The sequence below is a fragment of the Clarias gariepinus genome, chromosome 19 (assembly GCF_024256425.1).
Source record: "Clarias gariepinus isolate MV-2021 ecotype Netherlands chromosome 19, CGAR_prim_01v2, whole genome shotgun sequence".
In the NCBI taxonomy this organism is placed as follows: domain Eukaryota; kingdom Metazoa; phylum Chordata; class Actinopteri; order Siluriformes; family Clariidae; genus Clarias; species Clarias gariepinus.
Window position 1 is genome coordinate 3,830,759 of NC_071118.1, and position 18,512 is coordinate 3,849,270.

The 18,512-nt window shown below is 39.4% G+C and overlaps 1 protein-coding gene across 1 annotated transcript; it reads left to right on the forward strand.

The window, feature by feature from the left end:
* Positions 1 to 1,022: 1,022 nt before the first annotated feature.
* coro6 (coronin 6) lies at positions 1,023 to 17,960 on the forward strand. The gene is made up of 11 exons (XM_053477820.1): positions 1,023 to 1,262; positions 7,091 to 7,290; positions 12,474 to 12,596; positions 13,458 to 13,587; positions 13,686 to 13,864; positions 14,048 to 14,167; positions 14,284 to 14,388; positions 14,480 to 14,625; positions 15,402 to 15,459; positions 16,133 to 16,360; positions 16,617 to 17,960. The coding sequence occupies exons 2-11, from the start codon at positions 7,093 to 7,095 to the stop codon at positions 16,737 to 16,739; spliced, it is 1,410 nt and encodes a 469-aa protein (XP_053333795.1). The 5' UTR covers positions 1,023 to 1,262; positions 7,091 to 7,092; the 3' UTR covers positions 16,740 to 17,960.
* The last annotated feature ends 552 nt before the right edge of the window (positions 17,961 to 18,512 follow it).

Genomic DNA, 18,512 nt, shown 5'->3' on the forward strand with positions numbered 1-18,512 from the left:
GGCCCAAAACTCAGAATTAAGGTGAACAGATTACATTTTTCACTTTTTTTTTTTTTTGTGAGGTGACTGAAAACTGCAGCTAGGTACAGACGGCTAGCTTTTTATCATACATGACAATTGGGACCACTTCAAACCTCAAATGAGGGTACTATGCAGAAACTATGGTACATACCTCTTATTAGGGTACTACGGCGTCTTTTTTAAGTCAAATAAATTTTATACGATGATTATTATTGCAAAAGCAGCTTTATGGAATCAAAAGTTGGGGAAATCAGGATAAAATATGTGAGGAAATATGTGTGAATCAAAATGATCAGGTCGTCCCTGATGAGCAAGCTGAGGGTGACGATGGCAAGAAAAACCTCCCTGAGATGGTAATAGCAAGAAACCTTGAGAGGAACCAGATCAACAGAGAACCCATCCTCATCTGGGTGAGAACAGATAGAAGGGATTGATATGCAGTCATACTGTGTGCTAAGCTCCACCAGGTTGACATTGTTGGGCCCTTGAGAAAGGCCCCTAACACTCCGGGGTGCTGTATCATGGCTGACGCTGCGCTCTGACTCTGGTTCTGCTGGGATTTGTAAAGGTTTCAATGTACAGTAATGTACATGTGACAAATAAAGGTTTAACTTAATGAGCTGATCACTTTTGTTTTTGGAGGCTCGGGTACAAAGCTAGGATTTTCAGTCCTGAACTATTGAGTGACTGCAGTCACAAGTCCTCAGAGAAAAGCTGACTAAATCAGCAGAGTCCAAGACCGTCTTCTATTGTGTCACGTTTTCCGTGTTGTACGGCAACAGTTCTGAGAACAGTTCTAGAACGCTGGCCAAATCGACTTAATCAGTTCTGCGATTCTAAAACTGTCCTTAGAACAGTTTCGCTGTGCACGTGATCCTCGCCGTCGCGGGAGATGAAGGTGCTTCTAAAATAGCCCGGGTGTAGAACCGCCTCGCGCCCCCCCCTCTCTCTCTCCTTCTCTCTCTCTCTCTCTCTTTCTCTCATTCCCTAACAGTCTCCACTCAGCCCGTATCTGTTTCTCTCTTTTCTTTCAGTGGACGCCCGGACACCAGCACGCGGAGTTGGTTTTGCTTTTTTTTTTTTTTAACGACTTTACAAACTCTCTTATCTGGAATTAAAAGACAAAAAGAAGAAACGAATTGCATCTTTTCTGAACAAAAACAGCAAAAAAAAAAAAAACCTGAGAAAAAGGAGCATTTGAGAAATAAAAACAAACTGGTGTATAAAAGACAAGCACAGAGGTAAGACTTTTGCTTGTGTTCGTGTGAACGAGTAGCGTCACTTTAATTATAGAACAATAAATAAATAAATAAATAAATACTGCCGTGTCACGGTTTGCGCGTGAGAGTGCGCCAGCGCGCGCCGGTGCTCGCGCACTTCTTTTCGGTCTGTCAGATCTGGAGCACGCGGGTTTACTGGGGGTGGGGTTTAAGGTATGATCAGGAATATTTCTGGCAAATGGCCATGGGGGGAGGGGAGGGGAGTGGGGGGGGGGTGCTGAGGAGGGGTATTATTGTGTGCTTCTTCCTTAGCGGGTCTGTTGTGTGCATTGACCCCCCCCCCCATGGGAGAGGTGGGGGAACTTGAGGGGGCGGGGGTGGTGTTGGTGGGTAGGGGGGTAGGAGGTAGTTCAGCATGACTATATTAGGAAAGTGCCCCATGTCATTTGCTCAAGCATGGACTCGGGTTCCAGATTCGATTCCGGTTTAAGTGAACCGCGTGGTTTGATTAATTTCTCTAAACAGCTTTAAGAAAGAAAAGAAGAAAAAAAAATAGGCATAAACTATGTATATGGTCAGGACTGTGATCTCCACTATGGAAGGTGTGATATGGCAAGAATAAATACATAAACAAATAGATAGATATGCAATTATATACATATTTAAAGGAGAATTAAGTAATTAAATGTTTTAAAAACATTTGAGATCAATAAGCACATTTTAATATTACACAAAGATCATCATTCAAAAACTTTGAACTATGTAATGTTCAAAAATGTTTGATGATCTCAATCACTTAGGTGTGACAAATATGCAAAAAAACAAAACAAAAACCTTTTTCACAGCATTGTGTGTATTTCATGTTCTTTTCCCCAAGATTTATTCATTTATTTAATAAATTTATTTCATGATTCATTTTTTTAATCTTGTGATTTCATGCTTTATTTATTCCATGGCCGTTAATCGTCACAATTTTTGAATTGTATTGCTCTCAAGGTTCTATAAGAGCAGCATTGACAACAGTTAGAATCTGTGTTAGAATTTAAGTTCATAAACTGAGGTACCTCGAGGTTCCTCTCAATGCTTGCACATTTATTGAGTTTAATACAGTTCAGTTTTATTTATAGAGTGCTTTTAATAAAGGTCATTACTGCAAAGCAGTTATACAGAATTAAAAAAATATGGTAATGAGTGTAAAAAGTGTGAGGAAATATGTGCATATGTTTCAGGACAGATGGATTTGTACTTCTTTTTTTTTTTTTTTACTTATGCCTTAATTTAAAGAGAGAATGGTAAGAGCATGAAGGTTTATAGCTGCTATAATAAGCTGCTATGTATAAAAGAAACACTTCAAAATATTTAGTTTTATTTCTTAGATAACTATGACTAAAGTAAAAGTTTCCGTTTGTGACAATGATTAGCTATGTAACTAAGACCCAATTACAATTCACGCACAAACATAAATGTGTTTGTCCTTCAGATCTAAAGAGTTGCAAATTGATCGTTCCATTCATGCTTAAGTCATTTAAAGAGAAAATGAATTATTCATCATGCGAACATTGTTCACAGATGTGTTAAACGGGCCTTAGCGACTCTTACATTGTGTTGCTGGGATTTTAAAGAGCTTCTGCAGATAACATTAGCCTAAAACATGCAAAACTTGGATTAACGGGGTGTTCATACATAATTGTTTCACTGTATGCAAGTGTGTCACTGCATGTCAAGTCATATCATTTACAATTCTCTTTAATTTTGCTGTTCATTTGAAACAAGTGCGTCCTGTCACGTGCCTCATAAACAGCTCTAGTTTACTTTCAGTTGTAAAAAGCTTATCTGTTTCGACCTGTATGCAATTAGAGGAACATAAATTAGAGACAAGTTGAGGATCACTCAACAGATGCGTGAGGGTGTCATTTTGTTCATGATACTGTAGAAGCTTGCCTGTTTGTTTCTTGCATCTGTCTTGCGTAGCTTCCCAGAATAACATCATGACGGGTTAACACAGTTGTGTGACAGCTAGGCAACAGCAAAACACAAATGTACACACCGGCACTTTTATTGTTGAAGCAAACTAAGCCTAATGAGAGCTCTTTAAAAACAAAACGGAGCGATATGGAATTTTGAAACCCAAAGCAGTTTCACAGTTTAGTGTATTTAATGAGTCTAATCATGAATAAAAACGAACCTAGGACCTGGGTGTGCAAGGCCATCGTTGTTAGATTTTGTGGAGCGACCGGGTGTTGCAAAGGGAGGGAAAAAGTGATTTATGAGAAATCAAAGGAGGAGGTAGCAGGCACATGTATTTAAGATTCTATAGACTTTTGATATACACAGCAAGCCAGAAGAACTTTGGCAACAGTCTGAACTGCAAGTGAGATGGATTTACATGGATGTCATACTGTTTTAAAATGTATTGCAGGTATCATTAATTAAGAACTGAGAGAGAGAGAATAAGGCTTTGAAGGTAAGGAGATGGAGAGAAGGAACATAAATGCAGAACAGGAAAAAAGGGGGTAAAAGTCGAAACAAGCACAGGAGAAGAGTAAGGGGAAAAGAATCTGAAGTACAAGCAGCTTACGCTGTTCATGAACCAACCCTTCTGGCATTTTTATTTTCATTGTCCCTGGAGAGCAAGAAAAATCCTCTTGTGTTTTTGTTTTATGGAACAACATTTGATGTTAATTTTAACCTGTTATAGTTTTATCTAGGGTTGCCACCTGTCCCGGTTTTCCCAGGACTGTCCTTCATAATGTTTTTATATGGCTAATTTCTACAAAGGTATTTTTATACATCTGTGTTGCATAAATATCACACAAGCTATCCAGAACTGGTGGCCAGTGACAAGAAACACAACAAAGCCATCATTCATTTTTTTAAAAGTTTGATCTCTACATGATGGTCAGTTGTTTTCTCTGTTGGTCGGTCGATTTTTTTTTAAGTATAATGTGGCAACCTTAGTTTTGCCTCCCATACCATCTAACACTGCAATCATGATGCATCTTATCATAACACTTATTACATAAACACAATTGTGCATTTGTATAGTTTTAATCTAATAAATGTGCAAAACTGTAAAACAGTGTTTCTCACACTTGCACAGAATAAAAATTAAACTAGAACTGTTTTCAAAATGATCAAACAGATGCTTTTGTTAGATATTATTAAACGTAAACAGAAAATTCACAAGAGAAACCATCACTGCAGGGCGAAATCTCTTCTCTTTTCATTTGAACATTTTCATAGTTTTTTATATATTAATCTATTTACTTATTTATTTGTTTATTTATTTTTTGCTGAATAGGACATTGTGCAGAAATGTCCACTTAAAGTTTGCGAGTTGTTTAAAAGTTAGAAGCAAAGAAAAATTACTTTGAATCTCGTCACAGTCAAATGATGCCAAACGTTGCCAACAAATTGCATGTTTTACGGTGTGTCATGGGAGCTCACTTTGTTTTTTTTTTTAAGATAATGACATTAGAAAGTCAAAATCATGTCAAGGAATCATCTCTTGTGCAGAGGCTTAATGAGATTTAACAGAATGTCAGACTTAGCATGACTATTTTTCTACGCTAGCTGCTAGCTCTCAGTTCTTTTGCTTACTCTATAACTATCAAGAAAATTTTTTTTTAGTTTTTCAAATGATGTTAGAATTTAAGAAAATAGTTCTCTTATTAAACAATATTAATTTTTTTCGTGTCCCTAAACAGTTACAGTCCTAGACACATTTCCTTGAGTAAAAGGACTATATTGTAATGCCGGCTTTTTTTTATTTTTTATGATATAGCTTGTTTAGTAGTGGCTGATTCTAGGTTGTGGTTTTTACCCTTCATGTACTGTAGTTATTACTAGGGATGCACCGAAATTTCGGACGCCGAAAATTTTCGGCCGAAATAGCATTATCGGTTTCGGCCGAAACGTAAGAAAGCGCTGAAAATAAAAGCCGAAAATTGTCGCCACGCCTCTCCCATCCTCCCGTCTCGTTCGCGCTGTCATTACGCATCAAAACGGAGTATGTCGGCGATTTGGAAGCACTTGGAAGCAAGTTTTGTTATTGTTAAACAGCCTTATTACTGTTATTTATTATCAATAAAAGTTTGATTGCTTAATTAATTTGTAGTTTTTTTAATACAAACAAAAAGAAAATATTTTAAACATGTTTTTTAATAAAGCCATTTTTGGTTTTCGGCCAAGTGCATCCAAAAATTTCGGTTTCGTTTTCGGCCCAGCATTTTCATTTCGGTGCATCCCTAGTTATTACTTAATGCCACTGGATGCCTGTTAGTTGACCTCTTCTTTCTAGTAATGTATACCAGAGGTCAACTAACATGCGTCCAAGGTGATCAAGTGTATACTGTTGTATCCTCACTTATTGAACATATTTTAAAATTTTTATCATTTGTGGGTTTGAAGGGTAGTCCAATACCTTAACCACTGAGCTACCACTGACACTAACATTGTGATTTCCAAAACTTTTGTCCATATTAATTTTCTTACCTAAACACTACCTATCCATATTCCAGTTGTTGTCACAACAAAATTCTGTCCTCATTCCTTTGAAGAAGCACATTATCTTTGCAAAATTGCTGTGCAGCTCTGTAGTATAAGCAATTATAAAATTATTAACCCTGGACAACCCTGGAAAATTATTAACCCTGGACAACTTTTACAGTAGGACTGTTGGAAAAAAACGATAATTCTTGGAGAAATTCCATTGAAACTTGCAAACTCTATGCAAACAGACCAGAGCTCAGATTGAACCCTTTTAACCCTAGAGGTGTAAGGTGACAGCACTGACCCCTGAGCCACCATGCCACACTACACAGCAAAATTTTGTTGAACAGGGCTTTAACATTTCTCTAACACGAATGAAACCTGAATTGGGGCAGTGGTGGTTCAAACAATTAAAATAGGTCCAATAAGTCCAATAGGTTAAGTGATCAAGCCCCAGGACCACCAACCTGCAACTGTCAAGCAAGGAAGGCCCTTAACCCTATCTGCTCTAGGGGCGCTGTATCCTGGCTGACCCTGTGCTCTGACCCCAGCTTCCTAAATAGGATATGCAGGGAAAAAAATAAATCATATCAAAGTGCTGTGACAAATAATTGATTAATTCAATCTTAATATATGTAAACCTACAAAGTATATAAAGAACACCTTGCAAATAAACGATACCTTACAGACTAGTTAAAATAAATCGCTTTTGACCCTCCCACTAATGAATGTGTCACATTATTTAACATAGAGACATACCTGTGATACCTGGTTATTAGGTATGCTAGTCCTTATTCGTCTTCAGAACAGCAATAACAAATGAACATCACACCCATATGTGTCTTTTGGCTTGTGCCATTGCAGTTATTCCAATCTGTTGGAGAGAAGCATTGATTAACTTCCCTAGATCCTATTAAAAGACTACATTTTTGAGCATTTGGTGATACTTTGCTTGGTATTGTGCATCATCATCTGCCTGAGCCTGGATAAAATACCACCACTAAGGGATACCACCAGATTCACCATGCCTTTTACATGATTAGTGGCGGGAAAACATTCACTGCACCATCATAATTGTACTGGATTGTAATGTAAATAGACAGCTCTGACATAGTAATGGCTCCATGGACTCAAGGTGCAAATTCTGATCTTTCCTTTAACCTGGAATCGTCCATTCGTGTGAGTCGTCCATTCAGCTGAGTCACGAGTTCAATATTCTGTATTATTAGATCATATTTTATATTGGCACTTACGTATATCCCAAATAAGCATGTCAGCATACATTATATGGTATACATAAGTACGAACAAAGCTACAAATTAAATTTTGCTTATTTTTGTCTGTTCGTTTTCTCCTAGTGATGAGTCGCAGTATTGTGCGCCAGAGTAAGTTCCGGCATGTTTTTGGTCAAGCTGCGAAGGCGGAGCAGAGTTACGATGACATTCGGGTTTCCAAGGTGACGTGGGACAGCTCGTTCTGCGCAGTCAACCCGAAGTTCCTGGCAGTTATTGTGGAGTCCAGCGGAGGAGGAGCCTTTTTGGTTTTGCCCCTTTCAAAGGTAAGAAGAATGAGAAGTTTGTAAAGTTGTTTGTTTAGAAATTCCTTGAGCATTCTGGTAATGGGTGCAGCAACAGATCCAAAATTGGAAAGAATGTCATTGACCAAAGCAAACTTATTAAATAACCTAAAAAAGTTGAACTCATTAAACAGGCAAAATTTATTTTGTCAAATTCACCTCGAAAAACGGGTGATTTTCAGATGTCCAGAAGGTCTCTGAGCCAACCTTCCAGATAATGATAAATTATGTCACTACCTGAATTATCTCATTAGCTATCTGATGTGCACTGGGGGCTTGTCCTGAAATTGCTTACTCAATAATAAAGACTTTAAACTAAAAATGTTCCTTTTACAGATTGAGACCTTATCATGGTGAAATGAGCTTATTGTCTGATGCACAGATGCATGTCTTCCTTGCACACTATATAGGCAAAGGTTTTTGGACACCAGACCATATGTGGTTCTTCCCGAAACTGGAAGCACAGAATTGTATAGCGTGTCATTGTACATTGTAGCATTTCAATTTCCCCAGCAGTGGAACTGAGAGGCCTAAGAGCTCACTAGACAATGAGCCTGGGCACAAAGCTCTGTGAAAGCATGGTGTATAAAGTTTGGAGTGGACCTTAAGTGTCCCCTGATCTCAAACTCAACTGAACACCTTTTGGGTAAACTGGAACTGGAGACTCCTCAACATCCCAACATCAGTGCCTGACCTCGCTAATGCTCTTGTAGCTGTGAATGAACAGCACACTCCACAGTCTAGCGGTAGGCCTTTCCTGAAAGATGGAGCTTATTATAACAGCCAAGGGGGTTTAAGTCTGGAATTGGATGTTCGGGTGACTGGGTGTAGCCAAAATGTTGTCCACAAAGTGTACCTCTAGGGACAGTCAAACAGGTCTAGAATATTATATTTACCTGGTCAACTCTGAATGGATTGTTACAGATCATCTGGAAGAAGCCTTGGTGAGAGACAAATTTAATCTCCAAAAGAACTTTACCAAAAGTCAGTCTGAATGGAAACACGGTTAAGTTTGTTGATCATACAGGTAGCTGCAAGAAACTGTGGTCAGACGACTGCTTGGCCTGGTGGACATGATTCAGTTGAGGTGTACTGTAAAGAAGAGTGTACTGTTAAAACTTTGGCATTGGAAGAGTTTGTAGAGGTCATAGAAAAAGATGTTTTGGAAAACCATTCAGCAAGTCCAGAGGGAAGAGATGAGTCCATGTGCAAGCGCTGCTGAGCATGTGAGGAGTAGTGTTGATTTCTACTGAAGATATTCTTGTGTTCAAGGAGGAGAATTTAACTGAGTTGCCATGCTCTCTTTTCACAGAATGTGATCATATATGCTCACAGGAAAAGTAGAATGTCGATTTAATACAACAGCACTACATTTTCATTTAAGGAATTTGACAGACGCCTATTTCAGAGCAAATTGAATTTATCTGCTTATACATCTGAACATTTAAGCATTAAGGGCTTAACGCTCAAATGTTCAGTACTGGCAGCTTGGTGGTGTTGGGGTTTGCACCTGTGACCTTACAATCAGTAGCACTGCTATATTTCTTATAGGTTCTGAAGAATTAAAAATGACTAAAAGTATATAAAAGGCAATGAAATGCTGTATTGGTAATTGTTAAATGCCATTTCTCATACAAAGTGATCACACACTCCAGTCCAGAAGGTGGTGGTGATGCATCAACGTATCATAAAAACAAAGGAAAAAGGAGCGATACTCTTGCAAAACAAGAGTACAATAAGTACCCAACATACAAATGAGTTCTGTTCTGAGAGCTCGTTCATAAGTCGAGTTTGTTCGTAAGTCCAACAAACATTGTCTAGGTACTGGGATACTAACACAAATGGCTATACACAGTATAACAATAACATGTTACATGATCTTGTCCATGATCCTTTAGAATTGTGACGATGGTTAAACGATCCATGTTAAAAGAATGAGCAATGTCTGCCATCTTTTCCCCTTGCTCCATTCTCTCAATTATTTTCACTTTTGTCTCCATGGTTATTGCTTGGCTTTTACTAGCAGTACCATCATCATCGCCACTGCTTTTTTATGCTTGCTACTGAACATCCTGGGAATCACACTGCATACACGTGTCAGTGTACGCTGGACATGTGATCTAACTTCCGTAATTAAACATCTGCAAACGGATGTTCATATCTTCGAAAGTTCGTAACTCAAATTGTCGTATGTAGGGGACTAACCAAATGATTCAGTTAATTGAATCGACTAACAAAAGACCAATTAAAATCACACAATGCTCACATACGAGCTAACAAAAAAAACCTGAAACTAGTTTTGTTGTCAGCTGGAAGAACCTTGTGCCAGGATTTAAAGGAGTAGATAGTTACTTATCTCCCAGCACTTTTGTAGGTCTGAACTATTTCTGTAACCCCCCTACACACGCACATACTTCCCACCTGGAACACCAGCTGATTATTTGATTGTGAAATCTGTACATAAACTGTAACTGTATATCATTATGAGAGCGTCACTGATCAGTGGTAGATCAATAAGAAAGAGTATGCTTTAAGGAAACTCTTGTACAATACCTTATATGGGAGTTTGCTATTTTGCGATCACAACCTTGTGTCCATATCAGACCATCATTAAGTAAGGCTGATGACTGGGTATTATTGGAATATAAATACAGTTCTCCTTGTTTTCGGGAATGCAGTATGCAGACTCATTACAGGGACACATGAGCATGTAGAAGCATGGATTAACAGACACCCTATAAATACCCTGCCTGCTTTCTCACCCGGCCCAGTTCCAGAAAGGTCAGAATAAAATCTGCCTTTTCATCGCCTCGTCACAGGGTTATAAATACACACCAAGGGAGCAAGGAGCCACAGCAGCAGGAGCAGCCCAGGACAGGAACATACTCACACTCACAGAAACAAATCAGGAATCGGTGAAATTAGGGCAGTTTGTTCTAAGGAGTGTAATTAAACCAGATCTAGATTCTTGTATCATGTGATATAAGGCAGGATTTAAGTGTAAACTTAGTGATATGTCTATTATAAATTCGTGCCAGGGTGAATGCATAGGAGAACATGAAGAGTTTATTAGAGGGTGATCCATAATCATTTAACAAATATAACCAAAACAAGAGAACGTGAAACAATAAAGTTGAGCCAGAACTTTAACAATCAAACTAAAGACGTAATTAAAGTTTACTACTTAACCCTAACATTGGATGAGTGTTATAATAATGTTGTAATGACATTGCAATTATGTTCCCCATTAGGATTATGAGGCTTTTAGAATGACTAAATGATGTAAAGGTATTGTTGAACGATCGCCCCAACCACAGGGTTCTAAATACAACCTCAAAACAACGAAATTTTTTTGGAGCCTACGTGCTGATTAACATCTATTCACACAATGTTCGAGCACATGCATGGGCCCTTGAGTTTCTAACAGGGTTTAGAACTCTGTTTGGAGATTAAGACGGACAAAACAGCTTCCCACGCACAGCGTGTGTATCTCAAGTTATTCTTATCTCATTTCAACCAAAAGCATGCCCCCTAGTGGTTCAGCAGGAAGCGCACATTGCTCCCACCGCAGTGACCAGAGTTTGATTCCTGTTTAGGCCACGAGTTTGGTATTAATATTGTATTGAAGTCATTTGTGCGACATTGTGTTTGAAGTGTTCGTTCAACGTTTTTTCCATTGTCATGTAGTCGATGTTGTTCTGATGCCATTACATCAACATAATTCTACGCTCTAAAAGCAGCCAAATTACCAACACCACAAGGTTTTGACATGAAAAATTTCCTGCTGGGTTTAAACTGACATGAAACAGGAGTATGCACTTAGGGAAATAAACCAATAACAACATGCGGACATGCTAAGTGCGCGTTTAAATTGGTGTTATTATTATTATTTTTTAATAGCAGTAAGTTCCATTAACAAAAATTATTTATCGGTGCACATGTACTGTATAAACAAGTACGAGACATGAACATATATTTTCATAAAGTTGGCTTCAAAGACAGATTTAAATAGTCTATTCAAAGCCTAAGAATAAATGTATTATATATTATAAAAATTTTTTTTTAGTAGTAGTTCACTAAAAGTTATTTTAAATTGTTTCCCCAAACAAGCCATTTTCATGTCAATCACTGGAGTAAATTAAGAAATTTCCAAAAATTGTGAGACTTTATACAACAAAAAAAAGTTTGGTGAAACTAAAGAAGTGTTTAAATGCTTGCTGAAGATTCCTGTTCACTGCATAATTCCACATACCTTATATGGACAAAAGTATTTGCCCAAACCTGTTAATTATTGAATTCAGGTGTTTTAATCAGTCCCCTTCTCCCTAGTGAAGGGCAATCTTAATGCTTCAGCACACCAAGACATCTTGGACATGCCATGCTTCCAACAGTTAGAGGAAGACCCTTTTCTAATCCAACATGACTCTGCCCCAGTGCACAAAGCAAGGACTATAAAGACACGGTTTAAGGACTTCAGTGTGGAGGAACTTGACTGACCCACACACAGAGCCCTCTGTCCTCAACCGCTATCTTTGAGGATGAACTGGAATGGAGATTGTGAGCCAGGCCTTCTCATTCAACATCAGTGCCTGACCTCATAAACGCTCTACAGAATGAATGGGCTCGAATTCCAACACAGAGACAATCCAAAATCTTGTGGACAGCCTTCCAAGAAGAGTGGAAGCTGCAAAATGGGGACAAGTATAGCCAAATACTTATGTCTATATAATGTATATTATTTTTTTGTCTTCGTTATTATTCTAAAATAGTAGAAAGATAGCAAACAATAAATAAAAAAAGCGTGTGCAGGTTTATATAAATGCTATATTCAAAGGTTCTGTATGTGGACACCTGACTTGTTGGACACGTATTCTCTCCTTTTGACTTTATAATGAGCTCCACTTGTATGTGGGGATTTGTCCTTATTCAGCCACACAAACATTAGTTAGCTTGGGTACTGATGTCAGATTAGGAGGCCTGAGGTGTACAAAGATATCAAAAAATATTTAAACTGTCAGATCCATGTTGATTATGATGATAATAATGATGAAAGCTCTGAAAGGCTAAAATAAATCCTAGTTTTTTTTTTTCCCCTAAGTTTTTAAATTATCAGACTACTTCTATTGCTACATGTGATGTTTTCTGGTTGGTGTTCCACATTACAGGCGGGACGTGTGGATAAGAACTATCCCCTGGTGGTGGGACACTCTGGGCCTGTACTGGACATTGACTGGTGTCCTCACAATGACAACATCGTGGCAAGCGGCTCAGAAGACACCACTGCCATGGTAAAACTATATCCCGTCTCGAACTATTGTATGTGTATGGGAGGCCAGTGTTCCAGACAGGCAGTCTGATCATGGCTCCTGCGTACAGAAAAAACTTTCCAAACACTGGGATAAATGCATTAGTGTAGCAGGGGATTACAGTATATAGAGAAATAAATGAGTTTTTAATCTTATAACTGTGTTCTGTTGTTCTGCATGAGCAAAAGTCCCAGTTTGACTTAAACACCCCTTGTATTTCAGTGCTTTATCTGAAACCTTGTTGTAGAACTCATAAAGCACGTTACACTCTGTAGTGTAAAGGCGAATGTCGGTTCTATCGTGTTGCAAAAAAAAATGACTGACATGCACGGCATGCGAGTCTGGTGCAGACAACACACTGCAGCTGTCACACACGCTGTTACTGAGGGTGTGTTCATACTTAAACAACACTGACATAGCGCTTCGAAGTTATTAGGGATGACGTTACCAACATACAATAGGTTGTCCAGTGTTGTGCTTTATCTGACACACCCAGTTTTTCTGTGTTACTTAATGGATTATTGTATGAGTGAAAGAAAGACTCCCCAATGGCCGACAAAAAATGCTCGATTTATTTACTTGTCACATGTACCTTACCAGCACGGTGAAATGATTTCAGGATACAGCGCCCCTGGAGCAGTATCCAATAGTGGCAACTTGGCGGTGCTGGGGCTCGAACCCCCAAACTTCCAATCAGTAACCCAGAGTTTTAACTGATTGAGCCACTGTGGCCCATTTCTTGGAAAAACAGTCACAGTCAATATTTCTAGAAGAACCATGTCAGATGCATAGAATAAAATAAGAGCCTACCTCTGTGCAAGTTTACCACTTTTCTGTCTGCAGGTATGGCAAATCCCAGACCACACTCCAACCCGTGCCATCAGCGAGCCTATTGTGGTTCTGGAGGGCCACTCCAAACGCGTAGGCATCGTCAGCTGGCACCCCACTGCCCGCAACGTCCTTCTCACTGCAGGTGTGCTCAGCTCGCCCATATCTCTACGCTCAACTCTCACCTTCTCGCCTCTGTTTTGCCTTTGCGTGTTGTCTGTTAAACATGTCTCTCTGTCACAGGCAGTGATAATCTGATCATAATCTGGAACGTGGGCATCGGAGAGCCGTTGATCACGATGGAAGATCACCCAGACCTCATCTACAACGTCAGCTGGAACCACAACGGAAGCCTGTTCTGTACGACTTGCAAAGACCGCCGCCTTCGCGTTTGCGACCCTCGCAAGAGAGAGGTGGTGGCTGTGAGTATTGAGAACGAAAGCAATTAGTAATCCAGATATGATTGAGCATGAAAGCTGGCGAGCACAATAAAGCCAGAACTCTCAGAGTATCCAAAACAGATCGTAGCATATTACGATTAACCAAATGTTTTTATAAGGAAATACAATTGAAAAAATTTCACTGATATGTTTTTGTCCTTGCAGGAGAGAATGGCGCCACATGAGGGCATCAGGCCCATGAGAGCCATCTTTACCAGAGAAGGTAACATCTTCACTACAGGCTTTACCAGGATGAGCCAGAGAGAGGTTGGCCTCTGGGACCCGGTACGAGCACACTACCTACTTCCATCTGCCCCCAAGAATCGAGTGCATGCATTTAAAAGCACAGAAAACAAAAGAGAAGTGCACAGGTAGATGCAAACAATTCTTCTTCATTGCAGACAAATTTCGAGGAACCCATTGCACTTTTGGAGTTGGACACGAGTAATGGCGTCTTATTGCCTTTTTATGACCCAGACACCAGCATGGTGTATCTGTGTGGTAAGGTATGTGCAGCAATTACTCAGCATCAGTTAAAACTCAGGGCTCAGCACTGTGTCACAGATTTGAATCTCTCTTCCTCGTCTCTGCCTCCAGGGGGACAGCAGCATCCGCTATTTTGAGATCACGGACGAGCCTCCCTATGTGCACTACCTCAGCACATATAGCAGCAAGGAGCCACAGCGAGGCATGGGCTTCATGCCCAAGAGAGGAGTTGATGTTAGCAAGTGTGAGATTGCCAGGTGAGCTTAAGCTGAGTACGTACCTATCAAAATTGGTGTGTGTTGTATATGTATTGACATCTTATGTACACATGTTGATTCATAAAGTTATCTAATCAGCCAACCATGTAACAGCAGGGCAGGACCAAGTGATGTTTTTCGGGTCCACTTTGCGTGTGCCTCGCGATTTCGGTAAAGTGCTTGCCCTATCATCCGGAGACCGCGATTTTGATTCCCGGGTGATGCTGTAACCTCTCGCAGCCGAAGGTCTAGAGAGAGCTGATTGGCCGAACTCTCTCAGAGGGGAGGGATTAGTGCTTCCACATTAACCACGGCTCTACAGCCAATCAGGGGCGTCTGTTAGCTCACGCAGGCGGAAGGAGCGAATAGCGCTGTCCTCCCAGTGTGTTACGCGGCCCGAATGGTACGTGAGCGAGCACGGTTCGGAGGAAATTTCTATTGCGATTCTGTAAGTATCATGATTTTATAAATTTTGTTACGCTTGTAATTCTAAACAAACGTAGCACACAATTTGCTTGTGCTGCCTGCTAATGTGTAAAGAGTTTATAGTGCACCACCTTCAGGGCTATAGAGGAACTGCAACATATTACCACCTCAAATGCAAACATGTATATAAAATTAATAATAATAATAATAATAAAAAAAAGATTGGAATCGCGTTGTTACTTTAACCTATTTTTATCTCTTGTTACTATACTCAGTATGAGAAACAGAAGAAAAAACTGATGTAAGATAAGTTTGCCTTAAGGCTTCAGCACTGATTCTGTGTGTTTTAGATTATACAAGCTTCATGAGAGGAAATGTGAGCCCATCATGATGACAGTCCCTAGAAAGGTAAGTATTTACCTAACCAAGTATGTTTAGTTTAACCATATAAATAGTTTTTTTTTAATAAGAAGGATTATGCAGTATAGAGTGACATCCTTTTTTCAGCACAGCATAGGCAATATGAACTGAATTTTATTTCATTTTAATTAACTATATAAACCTTACTGAGCGAACAATTTAAAATGGGTCACATAGGGAAGGTAATAGCTGTCCTTCCTGTCTCCCTGTAGCGCCGTCTTAGGACATGGCAATTTATCACCCTAGCCACATCAGCAGTCCTCATGCCTCCCTGCAGCATGCCTAATGCACGTTCACGCAGATGAGCAGGGACCCTGGGCATCTTTCTTTGGGTGTTTTTCACAGTCGGTAGACAAGTCTCTTTAGTGTCCTGCGTTTTTAGAACTGTGACCTTAAATGCCTAGTTTCTGTAAGCTTTTAAGGTTTTAACGACCATTCCACAGGTGCATGTTAATTAATTGATTATGGTTAATTGAACATGCATGGAAAACATTGTTTAAACCCTTTACAATGAAGATCTGTAAAGTTATTCGGATTTTGACAACATTATTGTTAAAATACACAGTCCTGAAAAGCGGACGTTTTTTTTATTTTGCTGAGTATATATATGTATATATATATATATATATATATATATGGTCGTTTCTTTCCTCCTCTCCAGTCAGATCTCTTCCAGGATGACCTCTATCCCGACACAGCAGGTCCGGACCCTGCGCTGGAGCCTGAGGAGTGGCTGGAGGGGCGAGATGAAGAGCCCATCCTAGTCTCCATGAAAGATGGCTACATTCCCCCAAAGAGTAGAGAGCTGAAGGTGGCCAAGAAGAACGTCCTGGACACCAGGCCTGCACCGCGCAGGAGCATGTCTTCTGTCGACGGAGGCAGCTTGCCGGTAATTAGACCGTCCATCTCTCACTCATCCATTCCATTCCACTCGTCATCTCTTCACCCTGTTACTCCATTCGACGCTTTGTTATCCTGCTTTCCTTTTATCCTGCTTTTCCATTCCTTGTTTCTTGTCTTCTAAAACGTTTTATCCGTTCTGTTCTTGTCCCTTCTTCTTTTTCTCCTCTTTTTTTCTTCCATCGACTGTCACTCCATCCTTTTTTTTATTTTCTCTGCTCTTCTCCCTGTACTCTCCCTGTTAGCCTCAATTGTTGGAAAAGCTTATAGAGGAGATTCAGAGTCTGAAGGCTGCAGTTCTGTCTCAAGAAAAGCGAATCTGTGACTTAGAGAATAAGCTCTCCAAGTACAGCAACGGCACTGTGTGAGCGATACAGTAAAGCACAAGCACCCCTGTACCCACTGCCCAAACACCCCGACCCCTTTATATACATGCACATATATATTCATCATTACCACAGCATTCACACAAGTGCATTCACGATTAAACAACTGCTGTTAATCAGGCTTTAAGCTAAATTTTAACACACTCACCGTACGTCTTTTCCGAATATAGAACATGTAAAGGGACGATTATTGCACGTATAACTCAAAATGATATACGCTCACCAGCCACATTAATTTGAACCCCTGTGTACCTCAATATTCTTGTCATTATCCAATCAGCCAATCATTTCGCAAGATCCTGCATATACATACAGATTGGAAGATCATCACTTGTTCATTTTGGGTGAGCCTGTCCCAAGCATCAGATTCTTCTTCTTGACAGGAGTGATGATCTGCTCATGGATTGACCTTGTCCTTTGAGATAGTTTTCAGCTCACCATGTTTGTAAAAAGTGATTCTATGAGTTACTGTAGATTTCCTGCCAGATTAAAGCTCACCACACCCCTCTCACAATGAAGATGTTTTCCACCAACAGAATTGCTTATATCGCTTATATACTGATAAATACTGAAATACTCAAATCGGTACCAACAAACACACCAAATGTCAATGTGATCAACTGCACTGATGCTACATGATTGGCTAGTTGGGTATGACCAGGTGTACCTGTTCCTCTTAAGGTGACTGTTCAGTCCATAATTTTGCAGGCTTTAATCAGGCAAAAGTCAAATTTAGCCTGGCGCATTCTCTGTTGGAAAAACCCCAAAGCATGTTAGACCTCACCCCAGACCGGTTAGTAACGGCAGACATTTTTTCAGTAACATCAGAACTGATGTTGTTGCACAAAAAGATGATTTCCTCCATTAGCGCGTAGATTATTCTAGACCGATTCTGTTGGTCACCACCACCACCAAAATTAGCACCAAATTTCATAAGAGTAATGTCCACGAATCCAGACTTGTTTGTCCCTCCCTGGTCCTCCGTGAGGTCTTCTCACTGCGCCCCCTACAGTGACGTGCTATAAAACTGCCCCGTCCATTTATTCAGCACCCACACTCATTATTTATGTTTGACCAACATGACCGATCTCTCATGTGGCTCTCAAAATGTAAATATTCTTTTAGAAAATGAAATTTGCAAGATCTGAAAACCAAAGAACATAAAAAAGTTGAGTTTTGTGTGTTCAAAAAGGATTTGTGAGAATGATGGTATCAATAAAAACATTTTTTTGTAAAAAAAAAATATATATATTCTGTCTGGTTGTTCTTTCACACACACACACACACACACACACACACACACACACACACAATGCTTTATCAGCCGTAAAAGTAAACGAGTAATGTGATTCAGAAAACAGGACTACCAAAAATGAATATGATGTCATTATTCAAACAGTGAAGTTTCTTTCGTACTCATTTACTACCTTACAGAAGCTTCTTTCTTTTTATTCTTCCTTATTTCTTTAATTCATTCCTTCTATCTTCCCTGTCATCTTTCTTATTTTTTCTTTTCTTCTTCCTTTTTTGTTCATTCCTTATTTTCTCCACTTTTTTTGTTTTTTATTCTTTCCTTCTTCCTTTTTTGTTCATTCATTCTTTCCTTCCATTCTTCTTTTTCTTTCCTTTCCTTTCTTCTTTCCTTTTCTTTTTTCTTTCCTACTTTCCTTTTCTTTATTTCCCTTCTTCCTTATTTATTTTTTCCTTACTTCATAATTTTCTTTTTTCTCCTTCCTTCCTTCCTCATTCTACTTT

Excerpts from the sequence above, each read along its gene's own strand:
- coro6 (XM_053477820.1), top strand. The coding sequence starts at position 7,093 with ATGAGTCGCAGTATTGTGCGCCAGAGTAAGTTCCGGCATGTTTTTGGT. Across the intron at positions 12,597-13,457 it reads CAGAAGACACCACTGCCATG|GTATGGCAAATCCCAGACCA; the intron begins GTAAAACTATAT and ends TTCTGTCTGCAG. Across the intron at positions 13,588-13,685 it reads CAACGTCCTTCTCACTGCAG|GCAGTGATAATCTGATCATA; the intron begins GTGTGCTCAGCT and ends TCTCTGTCACAG.